At 44.9% G+C, this 19,277-nt stretch overlaps 1 protein-coding gene across 1 annotated transcript in view; it reads right to left on the minus strand.

Annotated features, from left to right (window-relative positions):
* WDFY2 (WD repeat and FYVE domain containing 2) overlaps positions 1–19,277 on the minus strand; it is a 170,586-nt gene that overhangs the window by 35,421 nt on the left and 115,888 nt on the right. The window contains exons 4-6 of the mRNA XM_081214880.1: positions 18,944–18,998; positions 14,282–14,432; positions 7,004–7,116 (exon numbers count right to left, since the gene is read on the minus strand). Coding sequence (XP_081071006.1) covers positions 7,004–7,116; positions 14,282–14,432; positions 18,944–18,998 — 319 coding nt within the window. The remainder of the gene's footprint in view (positions 1–7,003; positions 7,117–14,281; positions 14,433–18,943; positions 18,999–19,277) is intronic.

Raw genomic sequence — 19,277 nt, forward strand, 5'->3', positions numbered from 1 at the left:
AAATTGTAAATCACAGCATTCATTTCAAATCAGTTCAACAAGCAGGTACTGAGCATCTTCTATATGGCAGGCACTGTGCTAAGCTCCATGGATATATTCAAAACAAATAAGACTCGGACTCTACACCAACACAAATATACAATGTTAGTTCTGGGAACGAGAGGGACACGCACATTGTGTTTGGTGGAGCCATTCTCTCACAAGACGGGGTTGCTCCCTCTGCCTGGAGTGCCAAGACCTACCTTTTATCCCCCAGGTAACTTCTTCTCCCTCTTCAAGGTGCAGCTCACGTGCCCTCTCCTGCAGGAAGCCTTCCCTCCAACACCCCCAATCTAGGTGAGGCTCCCACCTCTGCCCATGTCTCTAAATGTCACCATCACTCACTGGATCCAACTTTGCTGGATTATAAATCTGTCCCCACTGTAGACTTTAGGCTCCACATCTTTGTATTCAAGCACAGTGCACAGAGCTGGGTGCACCAGAGGTGCTCAGTGTATGTTTACTCTCCTGGCCCGTTAATTGAATGGCAAAGAAGCACGGGAGGACGATAAAGGAGAGCAATAAGCCGTCACAACAGAGGCTCTGGCAGACCCAGAGGGGCCCAGAGGGATGGGGCGGGGAGCCTCTTCCTCCTGCGGCGACTGCTGCCTGTCAGCTTCCTGATGAGCAGCAGAGCCCTTTCCCCCCCGACGCCTCTGGCGGCAGCGAGTGCACCACCTCAGCGAGCCCAGGTCGCGGAGCAGTGCAGACACAATGCTCCCCCGTCTCCGTCTACACCCAGGCCATCCTCCTCACCCTGCATGACCCATAACCAGGATGGAGAATGAGAGCCAGGGCTGCGACGGTTGTGGGTTTCTGGGGTCAATGATTTTTTTTTTTTTTTTTTTTTTTTTTTGTGGTGCGCGGGCCTCTCACTGTTGTGGCCTCTCCCGTCGCGGAGCACAGGCTCCGGACGCGCAGGCTCAGCGGCCATGGCTCACGGGCCCAGCTGCTCCACGGCATGTGGGATCTTCCCGGACCGGGGCACGAACCCGTGCCCCTGCATCGGCAGGCGGACTCTCAACCACTGCGCCACCAGGGAAGCCCTATGATATTTTAATGGACAAAAATCAATTTATTCCATTTTGTTGTCCTTCACTTCAGCTTTCCGCTCCAGAGCTCTCCCTCATGGTTTCATTATATGCTTCTCCCTGCCTTGGCCCTCCACAATATAACCGACAGAATAACTTTTAACATAAATGAATTCATTCTTAAAAGTCAAGGTTTTATCTATACTATTTTATACTCTCATAAATGGAATTTTTAATGGCTGCATAATATCCCAAAGCATGGATGTACCTTATTTCACTTACTGTTAGGCTGTTTAACTTTCAACTATTATACGTTTTGCTAGGATGAACCTTTTTATACATAAAACTTCATTCACATTTCTGATTTAGCTAGAAGAGTTTCCCAACCGTGGAACCGGATCAGAGTATAAACATTTTTAGAAATTTCATACATGTTACCAAATGCTCAGTGAGCTAATTTTTGGAGACTTTTACAACATATCTTGCAAAAGCTAAAGACTAGGTGGAGGGTCACAAAGTCAGGGCTGGAAACTGCTGGCCCTGTCTCTACCAGTGGGACCTGGTATCTCACCACGCACATCCCACCACACGTGCAGGGTGAGGGTGTGCAGGCAAAATGCGGCCAGAGGAGAGGCAGCCAAGGAAGTCCTCAGACCACGGAGCCTCTTGAATAGAGTATGTAACCTTTCAGTTACTGCATTTTGCTCCAGGTTGAAGTGATGAGTGCTTCTGGAAAGGTGAACGTGCTCCGTCTCTAGGCTACACCCTCCTCCGAGACCCACAGCAGGACATCCAGCTGACTTCTTGCCGCCTCCTCAAGGGGGCCTCTTGGTCGTGTTCAGTTTAAAGCACCACGACATTCTCTCGCAAACCTGCTGTTACTTCTGCCGTGCCCACTTTCAGTAAATGGCATCACCGTCCACCCAAATGTTCCAGACAGAAACGTGGAAGCCACTCCTGCTGCAGCCAATCCTCAAGCGCTGCTGACTCAGCTCCTAAACACAGCCTGAACCCCTCCTCTACTCTCCGCACCCGCCGCTGTTCTCCCGGTCCAGACAGCAGTCCCCTTTGCCAGGGACTCCGGCAGTAGCTTCCTTCTAAAAGGCCTCCTCACATCCACCCTCGTCCCCACTCAATCCACCACCCGCTGCTACCACGACTCGTTACAACGGAAAGCAGGTTACCACCCTGCCTCAGCTCCACCACTGGCTTCCCACTGCCTGAGAACAACGTCCATCCGAAGTTCTTCACGTTGCCTGGGGCGTCAACCTGTATCCCTCACCCCTGGCTCTCCACACAGGCCACTGGACTCCATTCACACTTATCCGCTGCAGGCTTCAAACCTGCTTCATACATCCGGGGTCTGCAATGTTCCCACCACCTGGGTAACTCCCCAGTCTTCTTAAGGTGTTGTTTAAACACCACTTTCTTAGAAGCCCCCCTTTAACTCTGTGGACAAGAAGCCCTCTTGTTAACTGCTCCCAAAGAAGCCCACGCGCAGCCTCGGGGCTTCACAACACTTGTGACACGCATAATATTTCCAATTATTGCTGTAATTCCATGAGCGGGATTTGAACAGGGCAAGGACTAGGCTGATTGCATTCACCGGTGAGCGGCAGCACTCGTCACATGGAGAGCCAATGACCTGACGGGCTCCTGATGAAAATCCACATCTGTTAGATGTGAAAGCCTCCACCGTAAACAAAACTTAAGCTTTCAGCTTAATGATCTGAACTTGCATATTTGCACTAAACTGTGCCTGTCAATACTTCTCCTAACAGTCAATGAACACGTCTGTATTTAATTTTCCGTTAAGGAGTATGCTTTGGGAGGTTCACATTCAAGCCCTCCTATTTCCAATATGTTCATACTAACCAAAAAAATTCTTAGAAGAAAAAAGAAAAAGATTGTATTGATACTAGTAGTTTCCAGTGGTCAAAATCTGATATTTTTCCCCTTTGTTCAAATCAGCATGTGACATTCTGGCAGAAATATATTCTAATTTCTGCAGAAATATCAAAGAACTAGGATATTTGGCATTTAGCTCCAGAAATAAAACCAGCAGAGGGAGCATAAGAACATAAAATTAGTTTTCTAAATCCCCATGGATTAGTAAATGCCATGTTTTGGCCTCTGGGTATGGCTATTAGGCAGATTCCATCACTAACTCACATTTTTATATGACCTTCTGTACTGTAACAGAGTGATGGGTGAATGGCTGACTCCATACACATACTGAAGACCTGTCTGCTGTTGAGTTTGGATCTGGAGTGATTAGATCCCCAAGATCACTCTTTAATGGATCTAGGTTCATCTTAATTAAGGTCTTTGGCGGGTAAGGGAGTCAGGAGGTTAAAACGAACCCTCCATTCACAGCCCCTTTCTCCAGAATTGTGTCTGGCTGAGTTGGGACCTCCCAGGGCCCAGATGGACTTACTGCATAGGAAGAGCTCAGCAGTGTTTGCATCATCGTGGAATCTCTCAGACGCCCTTGTTCTAGCTTTAAATGAATGACCTGTGCTGTAGCCAGACTGGACGTGGGTAGATACTACTGTCTAGGAATAATAACAAATTAGATAGGTGACCTGCTACATTGATTCGCCTTCGCGTTAGATAACCACCTTCCTGGGCTACGTCCTGTCTTCCTCAAAGATATTTCACGATGAAATCATGTGAAAATGTTTTACATTCTTTCAGAAAGAGAAGATACAATATCAGGTAGTATTTTATATTGGAACTAATCCGGAAGGCATGACATCCTTGGGCCGCCCCTGGCTCACCTCACAGCGGTAAGAAGCAGCTACTTACCCCTTTCCTGACCTGGAGGCCGCAGTATAGGACTCGGGGAATTCCTATCGGTGCTCTGGGCAGCGTCTGACTCCTAAAGAGCCAGAAGGTCGAGCTGAAAGCCACCTCTGCCTCAACCAAACCTGGGAACTCTCCAGCCTGTCACGGCCTCCAAAAGTTTACCGCTCATCTATCCACTCCCCGCTCGCCCATCACCACAGCCGCGCTGCGAGGGACAGTTTCCTACTAGCTCTCCCATCACACTCTCTACTCTATGACCAGGGCAGTCTTTTAAATCCGATCAGGTTAATTTCTTTGCTTAAAACTCTTTCACCGTTTTCCCCTGGTGTCAGGATAACGCTCTCAGCGATCTGAACTGATCTCACTTCCTTTCTGGCTGACAACCCCCCCCCCCACCCCCATACCCAGTGTTCCAGCCAAAAAGAGTTACTAGGCGCTCCCAAGAGAGCCACGCTTTTTGCAAATCCCCAGGCCTTGGATTCCGCTGGTTTGTTCTGCCTGCCCTGCTCTCCCCACTTCTCTTTCATGAACTCAACACTTACTCCTCCGCCACAATCTTAGGTCAAAGTCATATCTCCCGCCCATCCCGGGGGGAGACCTTCCCTGACCAACTCCCACTCCCATCCCAGCAACGCGCCCGCTCCGTGTTCTTGTACATGCTTGGTGCTGCTCCCCTGTGCCCCAGACGCTCCTCCACACACCCCGGCCCCCAGGCACTATAATTACTGTTTAGCTTCTGTCTCGCTCACTGGGCTGTGAGGAATTTGAGGACAATGACTATGCCTTTTCTCTTTCTTTCTTTTTTTTTTTTTTAAGCAGAGGTCTTCTTAGAAGCCCATATAATTTTAAATTTATTTATTTATTATGGCTGTGTTGGGTCTTCGTTTCTGTGCGAGGGCTTTCTCTAGTTGTGGCAAGCGGGGGCCACTCTTTATTACGGTGCGCGGGCCCCTCACTATCGCGACCTCTCTTGTTGCGGAGCACAAGCTCCAGACGTGCAGGCTCAGTAGTTGTGGCTCACGGGCCTAGTTGCTCCGCGGCATGTGGGATCCTCCCGGACCGGGGCACGAACCCGTGTCCCCTGGCATTGGCAGGCGGATTCTCAACCACTGCGCCACCAGGGAAGCCCTATGCCTTTTCTTTCTGTGACTGGGAGTAGTGGCAGAGGTCAACCAGGGAGAGCCCAGGAGGTGAAGAGACAAGGGTCCCAGGCAGAACCCACCAAGACGACCCCAAAGGAGAGGAGAAAGAGCAGTCAGAGACTTCAATGCGGGAGGAAATGTGTTACAGAAGCCAATCGAGGGCAGTCGCAGCAGGAAGGAATGGCCACAATGTAAAATGCTACCAAGAGGTTAAACAGGACAGAGTTTAAAACATGTCCGGGCTTGCCTGGTGGCGCAGTGGTTGAGAGTCCGCCTGCCGATGCAGGGGACGAGGGTTCGTGCCCCGGTCTGGGAAGATCCCACATGCCGCGGAGCGGCTGGGCCCGTGAGCCACAGCCGCTGAGCCTGCGCGTCCGGAGCCTGTGCTCCGCAACGGGAGAGGCCACAGCAGTGAGAGGCCCGCGTACCGCAAAAAAAAAAAAAAAAAAAAAAAAGCAGCTTCTACTTGATAACCTCTGTTTTTCTTTGAAGGAGGCTTGGGGAGAGCGGGGAAGGTCTGAAAAAGCTGCCGAGGGACTAGAGAAGGAGCATACTGTGTACGAAGGACTTAGAGCCGGGTTACGTGAGGGGCTGTGAGGCAACTCCTCAGCCTGGACTGGAATGACGACGACTGCACTGGGGGCGATGAGCTGAGGCTCGTGCTGTGGCCCCAAACCTGAGTGCAGACTCCGCGGCTGAGTGCGCAGGAGAGGCCTGGATACTCTGAACCACAGGTGAAATTTACCGACAAGGAGGAACAAGGGGGCCTGAACTAAGAATGCTGGGAAACGTGTGGCTGAAGTGATGGGGAGGAAGGGAAGATGGGGCAGAGATGCTGGGCAGTGAGGGGTCAAGGGAAGGACTCCTCAACAAGGGCAAGAACAAGCGCAGGTGGAGTTAAGGGAAGCCAAGGATTAGGGAACTGAACTCAGCAGTGAAACAATCCTGACGTGAGATAGTTTCAGGTCCCCACCAGGCCAGGCTTGGTCAGAGTGTAGGTGGCTAAAAAGAGAAATCCAATCAGGAAAGACCCGGGTTCTATCCACAGGGGAGGTTTCTATGTGCTCTTCCTGCCTCAGGTGTAGATAATTAAGATGATCTTTTATGAATCTTTCCCCTGGATTCAATTTTCTCTTTATTGCATTGCTCTTTTTCCCTTTAGGAAATCCCTTATGAGCTAGGTACTACCCCATTTTACATCCTCATTCACCTACTTTTTTTCTTACATGACGTCTAAACTCATATATTAACCTTGTTCTCTACTGAATCATGGGCTGGTAAACTGCAGAAGACACAGAAGCCCATTAAGAACCAGGAAAACAGGCAGTTATTCATTCTCCAGGGTCAACATCACACGTTAAAAATACTAGTAAAAAATTAGTCATCGTCATTTACTCAAGTCTTTCAAAGGTTAAGTGTGGATACAGTCTATCACCTCGCTTACATGACCTTGAGCAGACGAGTAACATAAAGGGGGCCTTGAAACGAGCCCCAGAGGAAGGAAAGTTAAAGAGGAACTCGTACCTTTTTATGTAGGCTAGCTACCCACGACAAATCTATTTTTCATTTCACTTGTCTTGGAAGGAGGAGTCTGTCTTGCATACCATCTTCTCGCTCCAAGGATGGCAAGGACAGACGGAGGCAGCTGTCCTTCTGTCCAACTGTGCCGTTGCCACACAGCCTCAAACAATGTCTCATTAACATATGCAAACAAGGGCTTTCTCCGGCGTAGCATGACAAAGAACCAAATCACCACCATTTTTGAAATAGACTGTTTGCTCTTTTGTTTGACTGATGGAGAACATTTCTGACATTGTATCTTACTGAACCATTCTGAAATCAATCACACGTATCACGTGTACCTTTGCACAAGCCCAGATTGTACCTCATCGCTTTCACAGCACATCTTGTGAACATCAGCACATGCAGCAGGCGATAGGTCACTGTGAGAGCAGCACATGGAGGGTCTGCTTTCAATCCCACCTGTATGTCCTCTGAATGTTGTGACCAGGGTGCAGTTTTCTTGCTCCAGTTTGAGGATGGTTACTTGGCCTGAGTGGTCACCAATAAACACATGCCGGGTTTCAACATCAAATCTATCATGTAAGCATTAAGGAGCGTTTCTCAAAAGTGAGTGGATGGTTTACCCCCCTCTCTCCACACACACACCAGAAAAAGCATAAATGTCAAAGAAATGCGCAAATCTCATGGGAGGAGAACTTGAATATAATGCTGAAAGACACAAAAAGTGGACATAACAAAATGAAAGACATTACTTACTGGACAATAAGACTCAACGTGATAAGCATGTCAATTTTCACAATATAAATTTATGAATTTAATATAATCCTTATTAAAGTATCAACATGTGGTTTTTTTTTCCTACAGTTAGGTATGTTCATTCTAAAGTTCACATAGAAAAATAAATAAGCAAGAAGAGCCAGGAATACTCTGAAAATAAGAGTAACACGGTATTGTGATGGGGGAGGTTAGCCCTAACAGATATTAAAACATGTTATAAAGTCTCTTTAATTGCAAGTATGGTGCTTAAATAGACAAACAGACCAATGGAACAGAAAAGAAAGTCTAGAAATAGGCCCCAAAGCAGGCAGAAATTTAGTACATATCTGATAAAGGTGGCTTTTCAAATGAATAAGGAAAAGAAGGGTGAAAAGAAAAGCTGGCACAAACTGAACCAGTCATTTGGAAAAATAAAACAGGATTTGTACTTCACTTTATACCAGGATGAACTCCAAGGTAAAAAATGAAAAATATAAGTTCTAGATGGGAGAGTTCCTTTATAACCTTGGAGTGGAAAAAGCCACGACTCAAATACACAAACAACAAACAAATGCCATAAGCAAAGCACAAGACAAACTGGAAAAAATATTTGCAACTGATGTCACCAAAGGCCTGAATACCTAATATAAAAAGATCAATCCAGAAGAAGATTACAAACCTAATAAAAAACAGGCAAGATACATGAATGGATAGTTCAAGAAATGACAATGGTGCTTTGCAAAAAAAAAAAAAAATTAACCTAGCAGGCTATCCTTTGAAAGGCTGCTGTTATAAGATTGGCCTGGCGTCTGGGAACTTGGATTTCAGGAGGCTTCCCACCATTAACAGACAAAAGTGGCTGACTGTGCCTTAACTGTACAAACAATATGGTTTATGCCAAACACCTGCTTTCCTTCTGGGAGTCTGGTTCGTTTGTTTTGTTTCTTTTGGTCACTCCACGCAGCATGTGGGATCTTAGTTCCCTGACCAGGGATTGAAACCGTGACCCCTGCAGTGGAAGCACGGAGTCTTAAGCACTGGACACCAGGGAAGTCCTCCTTATGGGAGTCTGGAATTTTGGTACATGCAGGAAGAGGGTGCCTGTGTGACCAGTCAGTCTCCAGTAACTACCCAAGGCCCTGAGTCTCTAGTGAGTTTCCCTGGTTGGTAACGCCTAGCGTTCCTACTTGTAGAGATCTACCCCAGAGGCACAATGGCCAAAATATGAATTGACACATGCCTGAAGCTATTCACTCTGTATTACAGTAAGAGCTAAAGTTTGAAAACAACCCAGAAGTCCATCAAAAGAGGACTTATTAACTATGATACATCCATGCAAAAGAATACTACACAGCTGGGAAATTTGACATGGAGTAATTTCCAGGATATATAATTTTATATATATATAAATATATTTTAAATAGAGACTTAGATGTTACAGCCTTAATAGCCTTCTGTTAACTTTATATTTATTTTTATTTTTAAAAAATTTTGGCTGCACTCCACGGCATGTGCGATCTTAGTTCCCCGAGGGGATCGAACCTGTACCCCTGCACTGGAAGCACCGAGTCCTAACCACTGGACCACCAGGGAAGTCCCTCCAGGATATATTATTAAGTGTGTCTGGGGGAAAGCCAAGGTTTATGGAAGTTTATATGCTACACTACCTTCGTATAAGAAAGAGGGAAGCATAAATATAAGTGTGTGTGTGTGCTTATATTTACAAAAGGAAGCACTTTGATAAATCAAGATTGATCAAAAATGGCTGCCAGGCTTCCCTGGTGGCGCAGTGGTTGGGAGTCCGCCTGCCAATGCAGGGGACGCGGGTTCGTGCCCCGGTCCGGGAGGATCCCACATGCCGCGGAGTGGCTGGGCCCGTGGGCCATGGCTGCTGGGCCTGCACGTCCGGAGCCTGTGCTCTGCGGCGGGAGAGGCCACAGCGGTCAGAGGCCCGCGTATCACCAAAAAAAAAAAAAAAAAAGGCTGCCAATGGAAAAGTGAGAAACAAGCTGAGGGGAAAGGGGTGGTAGTGAGACTTCTCCTTCATTACATTGTTTCCATTATGGAATCTTGTAATTATGTTACATGTGAAAAATATTCATAAATTTTTTTAAATCCCCTAAATCGACAACAAAGTAAAGTGAATAAACCTACTGTCAACTTGCTAATATAACCACAGAGTTAAAAGAATTATTTCAAGTGACTTTAAAACACAGCATTTTGACTATACATTCTTGGTAGAATATATTCTCAGGACAAAGAAAGCTGCAAAAAATAATCTAAAATCTTATTCAGTAGTCTTGCTATTATAATATTGCTATTACTATTTAAAACAACTTAAATATACCATGGGATAAAGCAAATAAAGAATTATGCTGATGTTTAGGAACAAAGGTTTTTAGCCCAAAAGAATCAAGTACAAAAATGAAGTAAAGGGGCTCCCCTGGTGGCACAGTGGTTGAGAGTCCGCCTGCCGATGCAGGAGACGCGGGTTCGTGCCCCGGTCCGGGAAGATCCCACATACCGCAGAGCGGCTGGGCCCGTGAGCCATGGCCGCTGAGCCTGCGTGTCCGGAGCCTGTGCTCCGCAATGGGAGACGCCGCAACAGTGAGAGGCCCGCGTACCACAAAAAAGAAAAAAAAAGAAGTAAAAACGCTATAATGTTAAATTTGAATTAGAAATATTATGTGAACTAATCATTTATTTTCTTTTTTAAAATACACATACATATATTTTCTAGCTATCTCTGAATACTATTCCTCACTAAGAGAAATGGCCGATTCCAGGACTGGGACAGGAAGGTACCAGATAAGCTTAAGACATGTCGTGTCAAAAAGCAAAGATGCGGGCCTCCCTGGTGGCGCACTGGTTGAGAGTCCGCCTGCCGATGCAGGGGATACGGGTTCGTGCCCCGGTCTGGGAGGATCCCACATGCCGCGGAGCGGCTGGGCCCGTGAGCCATGGCCGCTGGGCCTGCGCGTCCGGAGCCTGTGCTCCACAACGGGAGAGGCCACAGCAGTGAGAGGCCCACATACCGCAAAAAGAAAAAAAAAAAAAAAAAAAAAAAAGCAAAGATGCTATCAAAGGCTAGTGGGGCTGTATCAAAAAGACATAGGAGCCAATATGATGTGGCTCTTACTGGCCAAAGATGGGACAATATGAGCATCAAAAAAAAGGGGGGGGCAATTTACTGAAATATACTGAATATATTATTAAAAAACAAAACCCTAAGAGTTTATAATAATGCTTAAAGCCAGAGTGATTGGCATTTAGTATGATATGAGGAAATATGAAAATCAGGATAATCTTAATAGCTTTTCAACACTCTTTCCACGAATAGGAATAGATAGAAGAGAATGCCTGGTGGAACGGCATTGGACTATATAGGGTGACATCTTGGAAATATCTCCAACAGGAATAAATTCTTAAAATGAAGAGTACCTGAATTAGTTTTTTGGAAGCATGAAAAATGTGACCAAAACTTGGTCAAATGACAGACTGAAAGGTGTGGCTAGGTAAAGTATTCACAAAAATAAAGACCAGCAATTGAAGTGGGGAAGGAAAACAGTTCTATTTCTTACATCAACCTGCCATGGGACCTTTGGGAAATACCTCCGCTCTGCTATATCTAGTTGTGCAGAGGGCTAGCTCAAAGATTTTAATACCCGAGTTCTAATCCTGGTTCTGCCAGGTAACAGTCATGTGACCTCGAGAAGGTTTCTTAATCTTTTTGAGCCTCTCTGAGGCTTTTCTACACGTGAAAATTGAGTATTAGGTCTTTATGTTTTTTTTTGTTTTTTTTTTTTGCGGTACGCGGGCCTCTCACCGTCGTGGCCTCTCCCTTTGCGGAGCACAGGCTCCGGACGCGCAGGCTCAGCGGCCATGGCTCACGGGCCCAGCCGCTCCGTGGCACGCGGGATCCTCCCGGACTGGGGCACGAAACCGTGTCCCCTGCATCGGCAGGCGGACTCTCAACCACTGCGCCACCAGGGAAGCCCCCGGTCTTTATGTTTTGATAGTGAACAAAGTAACCTTATGTAGAAGCGCATGTAAACTCTCAGGGAATAAGATATTTTCTTCTTTTTCCTCACCTTCACTTTCATGTTACTCTTGTTGTTAACATGATAGTTCACTTAATATTTGAAGCATCAGATCTTTAGCCAAAGCAACAAAGATTTTGAGGTGATTCCGAAATTGATAATTCAACTTGTGAACTAGTCAGTCTCTGTCATCATTTATTTCTCTACTTGAATTTTGGTTACTTTCATTGCTTATTTACTTCTCTGCTAAGAGGCCTGAAAGAAGAGGAAAAGGGGTGATGTCAATCTGACTTATTCTATCACTTGTTGGCTTGACTATTTGAGGTGTAGATGGGAGAGAATCAATCCGTCTGTAGAAAACTCTTATGTACACCACCAGTGCCCACTATGAAGAGAAACAGGGGTCATAATATTATTCTGAACATTTTATGTTATTTTAACAGATCTTCTTCCTTTCCTTATCACTAAAAAACGGAAAAACCAAAAAGACCAAAAAACCAAAAACCGGTAAGTACAGAAGGTGGCAGAAAGGAGATGGAGGAGGGTTCCCATGAAAAAAGCATGTTTAAAAACTGGATTTTAACATGAACCCCAACGCTGTATGGGTTGCCCGTTAACAATCTATGCATAAGGCAGCTCCCAGAAAAAACCCTGCAGCCTTGGGAAAGTTGCGTGGGTCTCGGCTGCAAAAGCAGTGCTGTTATGCATCAGCATGCGGCACTGGGAAAATACCAGGCAGACAGATGCTCCCAGGTGCAAGGGCTGGCACTGTGGTTCCAGAATTGGAGCTAAGGAGGCAGGTCTGGTAGAGGTGAGGGAGTCTTCTGGAAGGGCCTCTCTGTCTGCAGTATTGCAGCTGCCTTCCACCTTAATAGCAAGGTTGGACTGGAGGGTCATTTGAACTGGGGAAGGAAGCCTGAGGCTTTCACTACACACACAAGTTTCTGATAGCCAATCACGTGGTTTTTTTCTGCTTGGTAAACCAGATGGCAAAGAAGAGTCGAAAAATGAAGATGACGTTTGGAGATGCCGGAAGAGAGGAGTCAAAGACTATAAGACTCAGGACAAGTTTAATTCTGTGTATTTGTGGGGTTTTTTGTTTTCATTTTCAGATCATTTAAAAAGTAAACTTCTTAAGGGCAAGACCTGTATTTTTTCCTATACTCCTTGGTTTGGTTAGGTGATACAGAAGATACATCACTAGGCTTGGCTAGTGATATAGAAGCCAGCATGTTAAGAACAAATTATATTTATGCCATTAGTTCTGTTCTCAGAGGGAGAATGCAGTATAATGGGAAAACCCAGCAGTCCAAGGCAGAAGACCTGGGTTCTGGTGGTGATTTTCCTACATACCAGCTGGGTGGCTGCAGATAAGGCATGTGACCCTCTCTGGGCTTCAGCTGGCTCACCTGTAAATGAGAAATTGGATGGATGATCTCTAAGGGAGATCCAATACTAACACTACAAGAAATCATTAATCCATTGGCAGGAGAGTTCATGTATTTCAATTCAAGCATTATGCTTGTCTGAACTGGCTTTTAGAAAGTAAACTTTGGAGTTTCTTTCTTTAAGCACCCTCTCAAAGATAAGTTGATCTTGATTTCCATTCCTTGTTGCCCTTGTTCCTGGTCTTCTTGGTAACACGCCACTTTTACAGCCTTCCATATGGCCATTCTCAGTTTCTTCATCTTGCCCTTCCAGTTGGAAAATAAGAGTGACATTAGCCTAAACACACACACACACACACACACACACACACACACACAACTACGGCCACATGTCTGCAAGGAAACAGCAAGGTGCAATACTTTGTCAGGTGGTTGCAAATCACTGAACAGGCATATAAATACTAGATGAAAATCTGAAAGCAAGTCTTACTGTTTCATCCTGTTTTTGCAGACAAGTGATCTGTGTATAACTATTTCCTCATTTGTCAGAAGGTGGAGAGAGTCTATGCTTTTCGTTTTGTTTTTTTTTTTTTTTTTTTTTTTTTGCGGTACGCGGGCCTCTCACTGTTGTGGCCTCTCCCGTTGCAGAGCACAGGCTCCGGACGCGCAGGCTCAGCGGCCATGGCTCACGGGCCCAGCCGCTCCGTGGCATGTGGGATCCTCCCGGACCAGGGCACGAACCCGCGTCCCCTGCATCGGCAGGCGGACTCTCAACCACTGCGCCACCAGGGAAGCCCAGATTCTACGCTTTCTAGAGAAGAAACTCAGGGCCCTTTACTCCTCAGAGTGGTAACATCACCAAGACAGGCTTCTCCCTTGTCAGGCCTGTGTTCACTGGAGCCCAGGGGGCTGGACGTGAGGAGTACCCAGCATTGGCAGGTGTTCACACTGAGCACATGCACCCTGGAGACTTGAGAGATAAGAGTTAATATCGTTCTACATATCCTGGAAAAGTCTGGTACCTGGAACAAAGACTGTGCGGAGCATTACTGTGTAGATACCAGTCAGCCTACTCTGGTCCCGGCACGGTGGCCTCTCAATAAATATTCTTAAAATGAATAGGAATCCTGTGGTTCTGCTGCCAGGCGCCCAAATGGGAATGTTTCCAACCTTAATAACTATGTGTAAATCATTTCTGTTCAAAAATAAAAGACTGTATATTTCAGTGACGGTTTTATCTCCATGTTCCATAATTCTTTCTGACAGCTGAGGCTCACAAATCTGGGCTGTGTACTGTCTAGATGTCAGACTTTGTATCACAGCAGACCCACAACCTGCTCGGCAGTAACTTCTTTCAGGTGAAATTACTTTACTCCACCTACATGAAGACCCTTGATAATTTATGTGTTAGGAAAGTCTATAAGCATCGTAATCAGTAGGGCAACTAGCAAATAAAACAAGAAACTTTCAAGTTGCACATACCTAAAATGTTCATGAAAGAAAGAAGTCAACAGCTAAGTTCCCACCAAGGGATTTTGTCCAGCAAAGGATACTGCAGGCCTGAGGCCACAGCACTGGTGCGATAACCTCCCAGGCGTTGCCCACTCTCAGAGCAGTGCCAGGCAAATTGCTTGTCCTGTCCCGTGCTCAGCACCCACTCCAGCTCCAGGACAAACAGGATCATCGTCACTCTGCTCTGATGCGCTAAAAGCCAAGAGACAAGAAAACAACCCATAAAGCATCCTAAAAGAGGCTGGTAAAGCATGGTCCACAGAGATGCATCGTTCTCTCCTCCCCGCCCCAGAGTAAGCTGAACAGTAGATAACCATTACAAACAAGGGCTAGAACAGTGGTTCTCATCAGGGGGACAGGCATGCCCCTGGAGAAGACCACATCCGCGTTTCCATAAGAAAATTTTCCCGGGACTTCCCGGGCGGTCCAGTGGTTAAGATTCCATGCTTCCAATGCAGGGCGTGTGGGTTCGATTCCTGGTTGGGGAATTAAGATCCCACATGCCACGTGGCGTGGCCAAAAAATAAATTAATTAATTTAAAAAAAAAAAAAAGAAAGAAAATTTTCCTAACACCCAAAGGGCCTGGACCACCTCTCTCAGACACGTTAGAACTGCTGGACTAGAGAAAGGCAGATCAGTGTGACTACAAAACACATTAAGAACAATGTTCTGCTATTAAACTCACTGGTGTCTGTTTAGTTAAGCTTTAAAAAAAGCAAAGAGCATTACTGTTCTCCTTTTGATGAAGGCTGGCTTTTAAACCCACAACAAAGTTCTAGATGAATTTTCTGTGAGAAATCAAATGCTTGGAGCTTGGAGAGGAGGGCAGAATTATTCCCAAGTGCCATAGAAAAAAGAATGAAATATCCCTTACGCCAAAGCATACATGAGATAATCAGAGCAAATTTCCCAGGGTTGCTTACATACAAGGACAACACCATCACGGAAGTACTGCCGCACACAGTTTCAGAGTTAGAGGGCTATTCATGTCATCCACTCCATCTCCCTATTTTACATGTGGGCAAACCGAGGCACGATCGAGTTGAGTACTTTGGCCAATCTCATGGCTTCTCAATTACCAAATAAAATCAGTAAAATATTCGCTTTCTTCCTCTTACACAATTCCAGGGGGAGAGGTATAAGGGGTCCACGGCCACTGAACAGAGCTGACTGGAATAAATAAAGATTGATATCCCGGAACTTGGACCCACTGGGCTCTGTGCCCGGGAGCTGGCAGCCTGGTGGGCGAGAGGAGGCTCATCCTGTGTGTGACAAGGTGACAGAGAAGACATCAGCTTCCCATATGGATCATGAAAATAGGACTGGACATGGATGGATCAATGCAGCTCTATCAGTAATAACAGCATCACTGCCAATTTCTGAGTGTCTAACAAGTGCCAGGTACTTAAAGATATCGTCTCACTTAGTCATTGTAATGACGCTGCAAAGATGGGTGGTTTCCTCCTTTTACAGACACAACCCAGCCTTGCCATGATGGCGCTTCTAGACTGGCTAACAAACAATACAGTCAGAACCATAGTGAATACCTCCGGGACAGACATTTCACCAAATGCCTGATGTTTTAAAATCTGATATTTGGTGCTTGGAGAATCTAAAGGGATCTAGAAGGGGTATAGAAACAATAATACTGTTAACATCTCTACACAGTAACTGCCTTTCAGAGAATCAGCCACCATTAAGATCAAAACGTATGGGACTTCCTGGAGAAACTTCTGAAGATCTTGTCATGTCTGTGTCATCAAACGCCCAATTTAAGTTCCACCAATGGTGGAATAAAAGCGAACTCTTTAATGGTTCACTTTCAACTGTACCCACGTTTATTGCAGGCCGAAAGTGGTCCCCAGCGCTTCCCTCCCTTTTCTCATGCAGGGGCCTTTGATCTTTCTGTTACTTTGTAAGTCTAAGGGGATGACAGTAACCCAGAAGATAAGGGGGTTTACAGCCCTCTGAGCTGCCAGAGGAGGAGACGGAGGCTCAAAAATGTTACGTGACTTGCTCAAAGCTACATAATCAATGAGTGATTAGGCTAGAATTAAAACCCTAGTCTCTCTGCCAAAGTTGGTTCTCTTTCTCTGTCAGGCTGCCTATGACTACTGAAAAGACAAACAAAAACAAACAAAAAACAAACCCTAAAACTCAAAGCACATAGTCTTTCTAAGGTGACAGAATTCTCTTATTCGAAAAGAAACCCTTTGAAGATACGTACGTATTGTTAAGCTTCAGGAACCTGGGCTTGAAGCCTGGCTGTACTTCTTAAATAGGAGCCATGACCTTGATCTTAGGGAGGAAGCATCCAGTTTCTCACAATTAAGTACAGTTGACTCTTGAACAATGCACATTTGAACCGCGTGGGTCCACTTATACGCAGATGTTTTTCAACAGTAAATACTACAGGACTACACGATCCGAGCTTGGTTGAATCCGCGGATGTGGAGGAACCGCGACACGGAGGAACCGCGATATGGAGGAACCGTGGATACAGAGGCCCGACTATAAATTATACATGGATTATCCACTGTGGGGAGGGCTGGTACCCTTTACCCCTGCACTATTCAAGGGTCAACTGTATGATGTTAGCTATAGTTTTTTATAGACGTTTCTCTCTCAAGTTGAGGAAATTCCCCTCTATTTGTAATTTGCTGAGAGTTTTTGTCATGAATGGGTGTCAGATTTTATCAAATGCTTCTTCTGCATCAATTAATATGATCATATGATTTTTCTTCTTTAGCCTTTTCATGTGATGGGTTACACTGATTTTCAAACGTTGAACCAGCTTTGCATATCTGGAATAAACCCCACTTGGTCATCGTGTATAATTCTTTTTTTTTTTTTTTTTGCTGTATGCGGGCCTCTCACTGTTGTGGCCTCTCCCGTTGCGGAGCACAGGCTCCGGACGCGCAGGCCCAACGGCCATGGCTCACGGGCCCAGCCGCTCCACGGCATGTGGGATCTTCCCGGACCGGGGCACGAACCCGTGTCCCCTGCATCGGCAGGCGGACTCTCAACCACTGCGCCACCAGGGAAGCCCAATAATTCTTTTCATACATTGTTGGATTTGCTAGTATTTTTTTTTGAAGATTTTTACATCTAAGCTCATGAGAGATATTGGGCTGTAGTTTTCCTTTCTTGTAATGTCTTTGTCTGGTTTTGGTATCACTGACCTTTTAAAAAATGTTAACTGAGATACAGTTCACATAATATAAAATTCACCATTTAAACCATGTTAAGAGTGTATAATTCACTGATCTTTAGTATATTCACAATGTTGTGCAATCATCATAGAAAATGTACTATTTCCAGAACAGTTCCATCACCTCAAAAAGAAACCCATACCCCCAATTCCCTCTTCCCCATCCCTGGGTAACCACTAATTTACTTTCTGTCTCTATGGATTCTCCTACTCGTGACATTTCATATAACTGTAATCATACTATGCATGGTTTTTTGTGTCTAGTTTCTTTCACTTAGCATGTTTTCAAGATTCATCCACATTGTAGCAGGTATCAGTACTTCATTCCCTTTTTATGGCCAAATAAGAATTCGCTGTATTGATATACATTTTGTTTATCCATTCATTCATACATGAACATTTAGGTTGTTTCCACTTTTTGGCTATTGTGAATAATGCTGCTATGCATAAGGGTATAAAAATATCTGTCCTTGCTTTCATTTCTTTTGGGAATAAACCTCACTTGGTTGTGATGTACTTACCTTTTTCTATATTGCTGAATTTGATCTGCTGAAATTTTGTGTAGATTTTTTTTGCATCTATTTTCATGGGGGATGCATAGATACTATGCATGTCTTGTTCACTATTATAATTCTCAGTTATTGGAACACAATAGGTACTCAATAAATACTGGATAAGTGATATGTGAAAAAAAATTAAAGAATAAATCCATAGGGAAAGGAATTTTGGCTCAAAATCTAGAAATAAAGAACTCAATGCTTAGAATTTTCCAAAATCCGGAGGGGCTGCTATGTCTTTGGAGGGTATCAGAGGAGAGGCTGGATGATCATGAATGAGGTCACGAGATTTGGATGAAATGACGTCTAAGTGAAATGACGTCTACCTCTAATGTTCTGACCCCTGACATTGGCCTGGATGAAAAAAATCCTCAGTGAAAATTGCTCCTGATCTATACTATATAAAGGGCTTACAGTACACTGCCAATGTTGAAGACACAATAAAACCTGAGTTCCTTCCCTTAGACAATATGAACACTTTCAGCCTTTTAAAATATTTACCCAAAAATGAAAGGAGCTCCATGGAAAGCCAACCCTGGACCCCACTCTCCAAGTCTGCCGCAGAGTTTCCAGGCAGTGGGGTGGAGCGGGCAGACGAAGGACAAAGGCTGTGCGTTCTGGAGTCACACTGACCTGGTCTGGCTTCACACTTTACCAGCTACAAGACCACACGCCCAATCTCTTTGGGCCTCTGCTTCTTAATTCAAAAACGGGGATAATATTCACCACAAGGGTTGCTGCTTTGTTACCGCGTTCATTCTCTCGCCTCACCTTGTGCTTTATTTAACTTTGTGGCATCTATCACAAAAACAGTATAATTATTTACTTTTGTTCCCGCTGACTACTGTAAAGTTAAGTCCTCTCTTGTGGCAGTGGAAGCCACTGAGAAACATTTCACAGTCTAAGACAATGAAAACACTGCTCTCGTTCCTACCTTGATAGTTTTTCACAGGAGTCATCTTGTTATAATCTTCTGATAAAAGAAACTCCTGCAAAAGAGAAGAAAAATATTAAGCAAAAAGAAATTCTTCAAGTGAATAAATATGTTTTGGTAAAACCGGATTGTATGAAGCAAACATCATCAATGAATTATATCTAACATTAGTATTTTGCCAATCAACTCAGCATTTTCTGTACCTCTTTAAAAGTAACAATCATAATTACAATCCAATGCAATTATCAAAGTTTTTACCTTATAACTCTGAAGTTGATTTTTTTTTTTTTCAAGTATACATGAGAAGAAAACTGGATCAAGTTCAAAGTCTTGA

Source organism: Mesoplodon bidens, assembly GCF_964165515.1.
Source record: "Mesoplodon bidens genome assembly, chromosome: 17".
NCBI lineage: Eukaryota > Metazoa > Chordata > Mammalia > Artiodactyla > Ziphiidae > Mesoplodon > Mesoplodon bidens.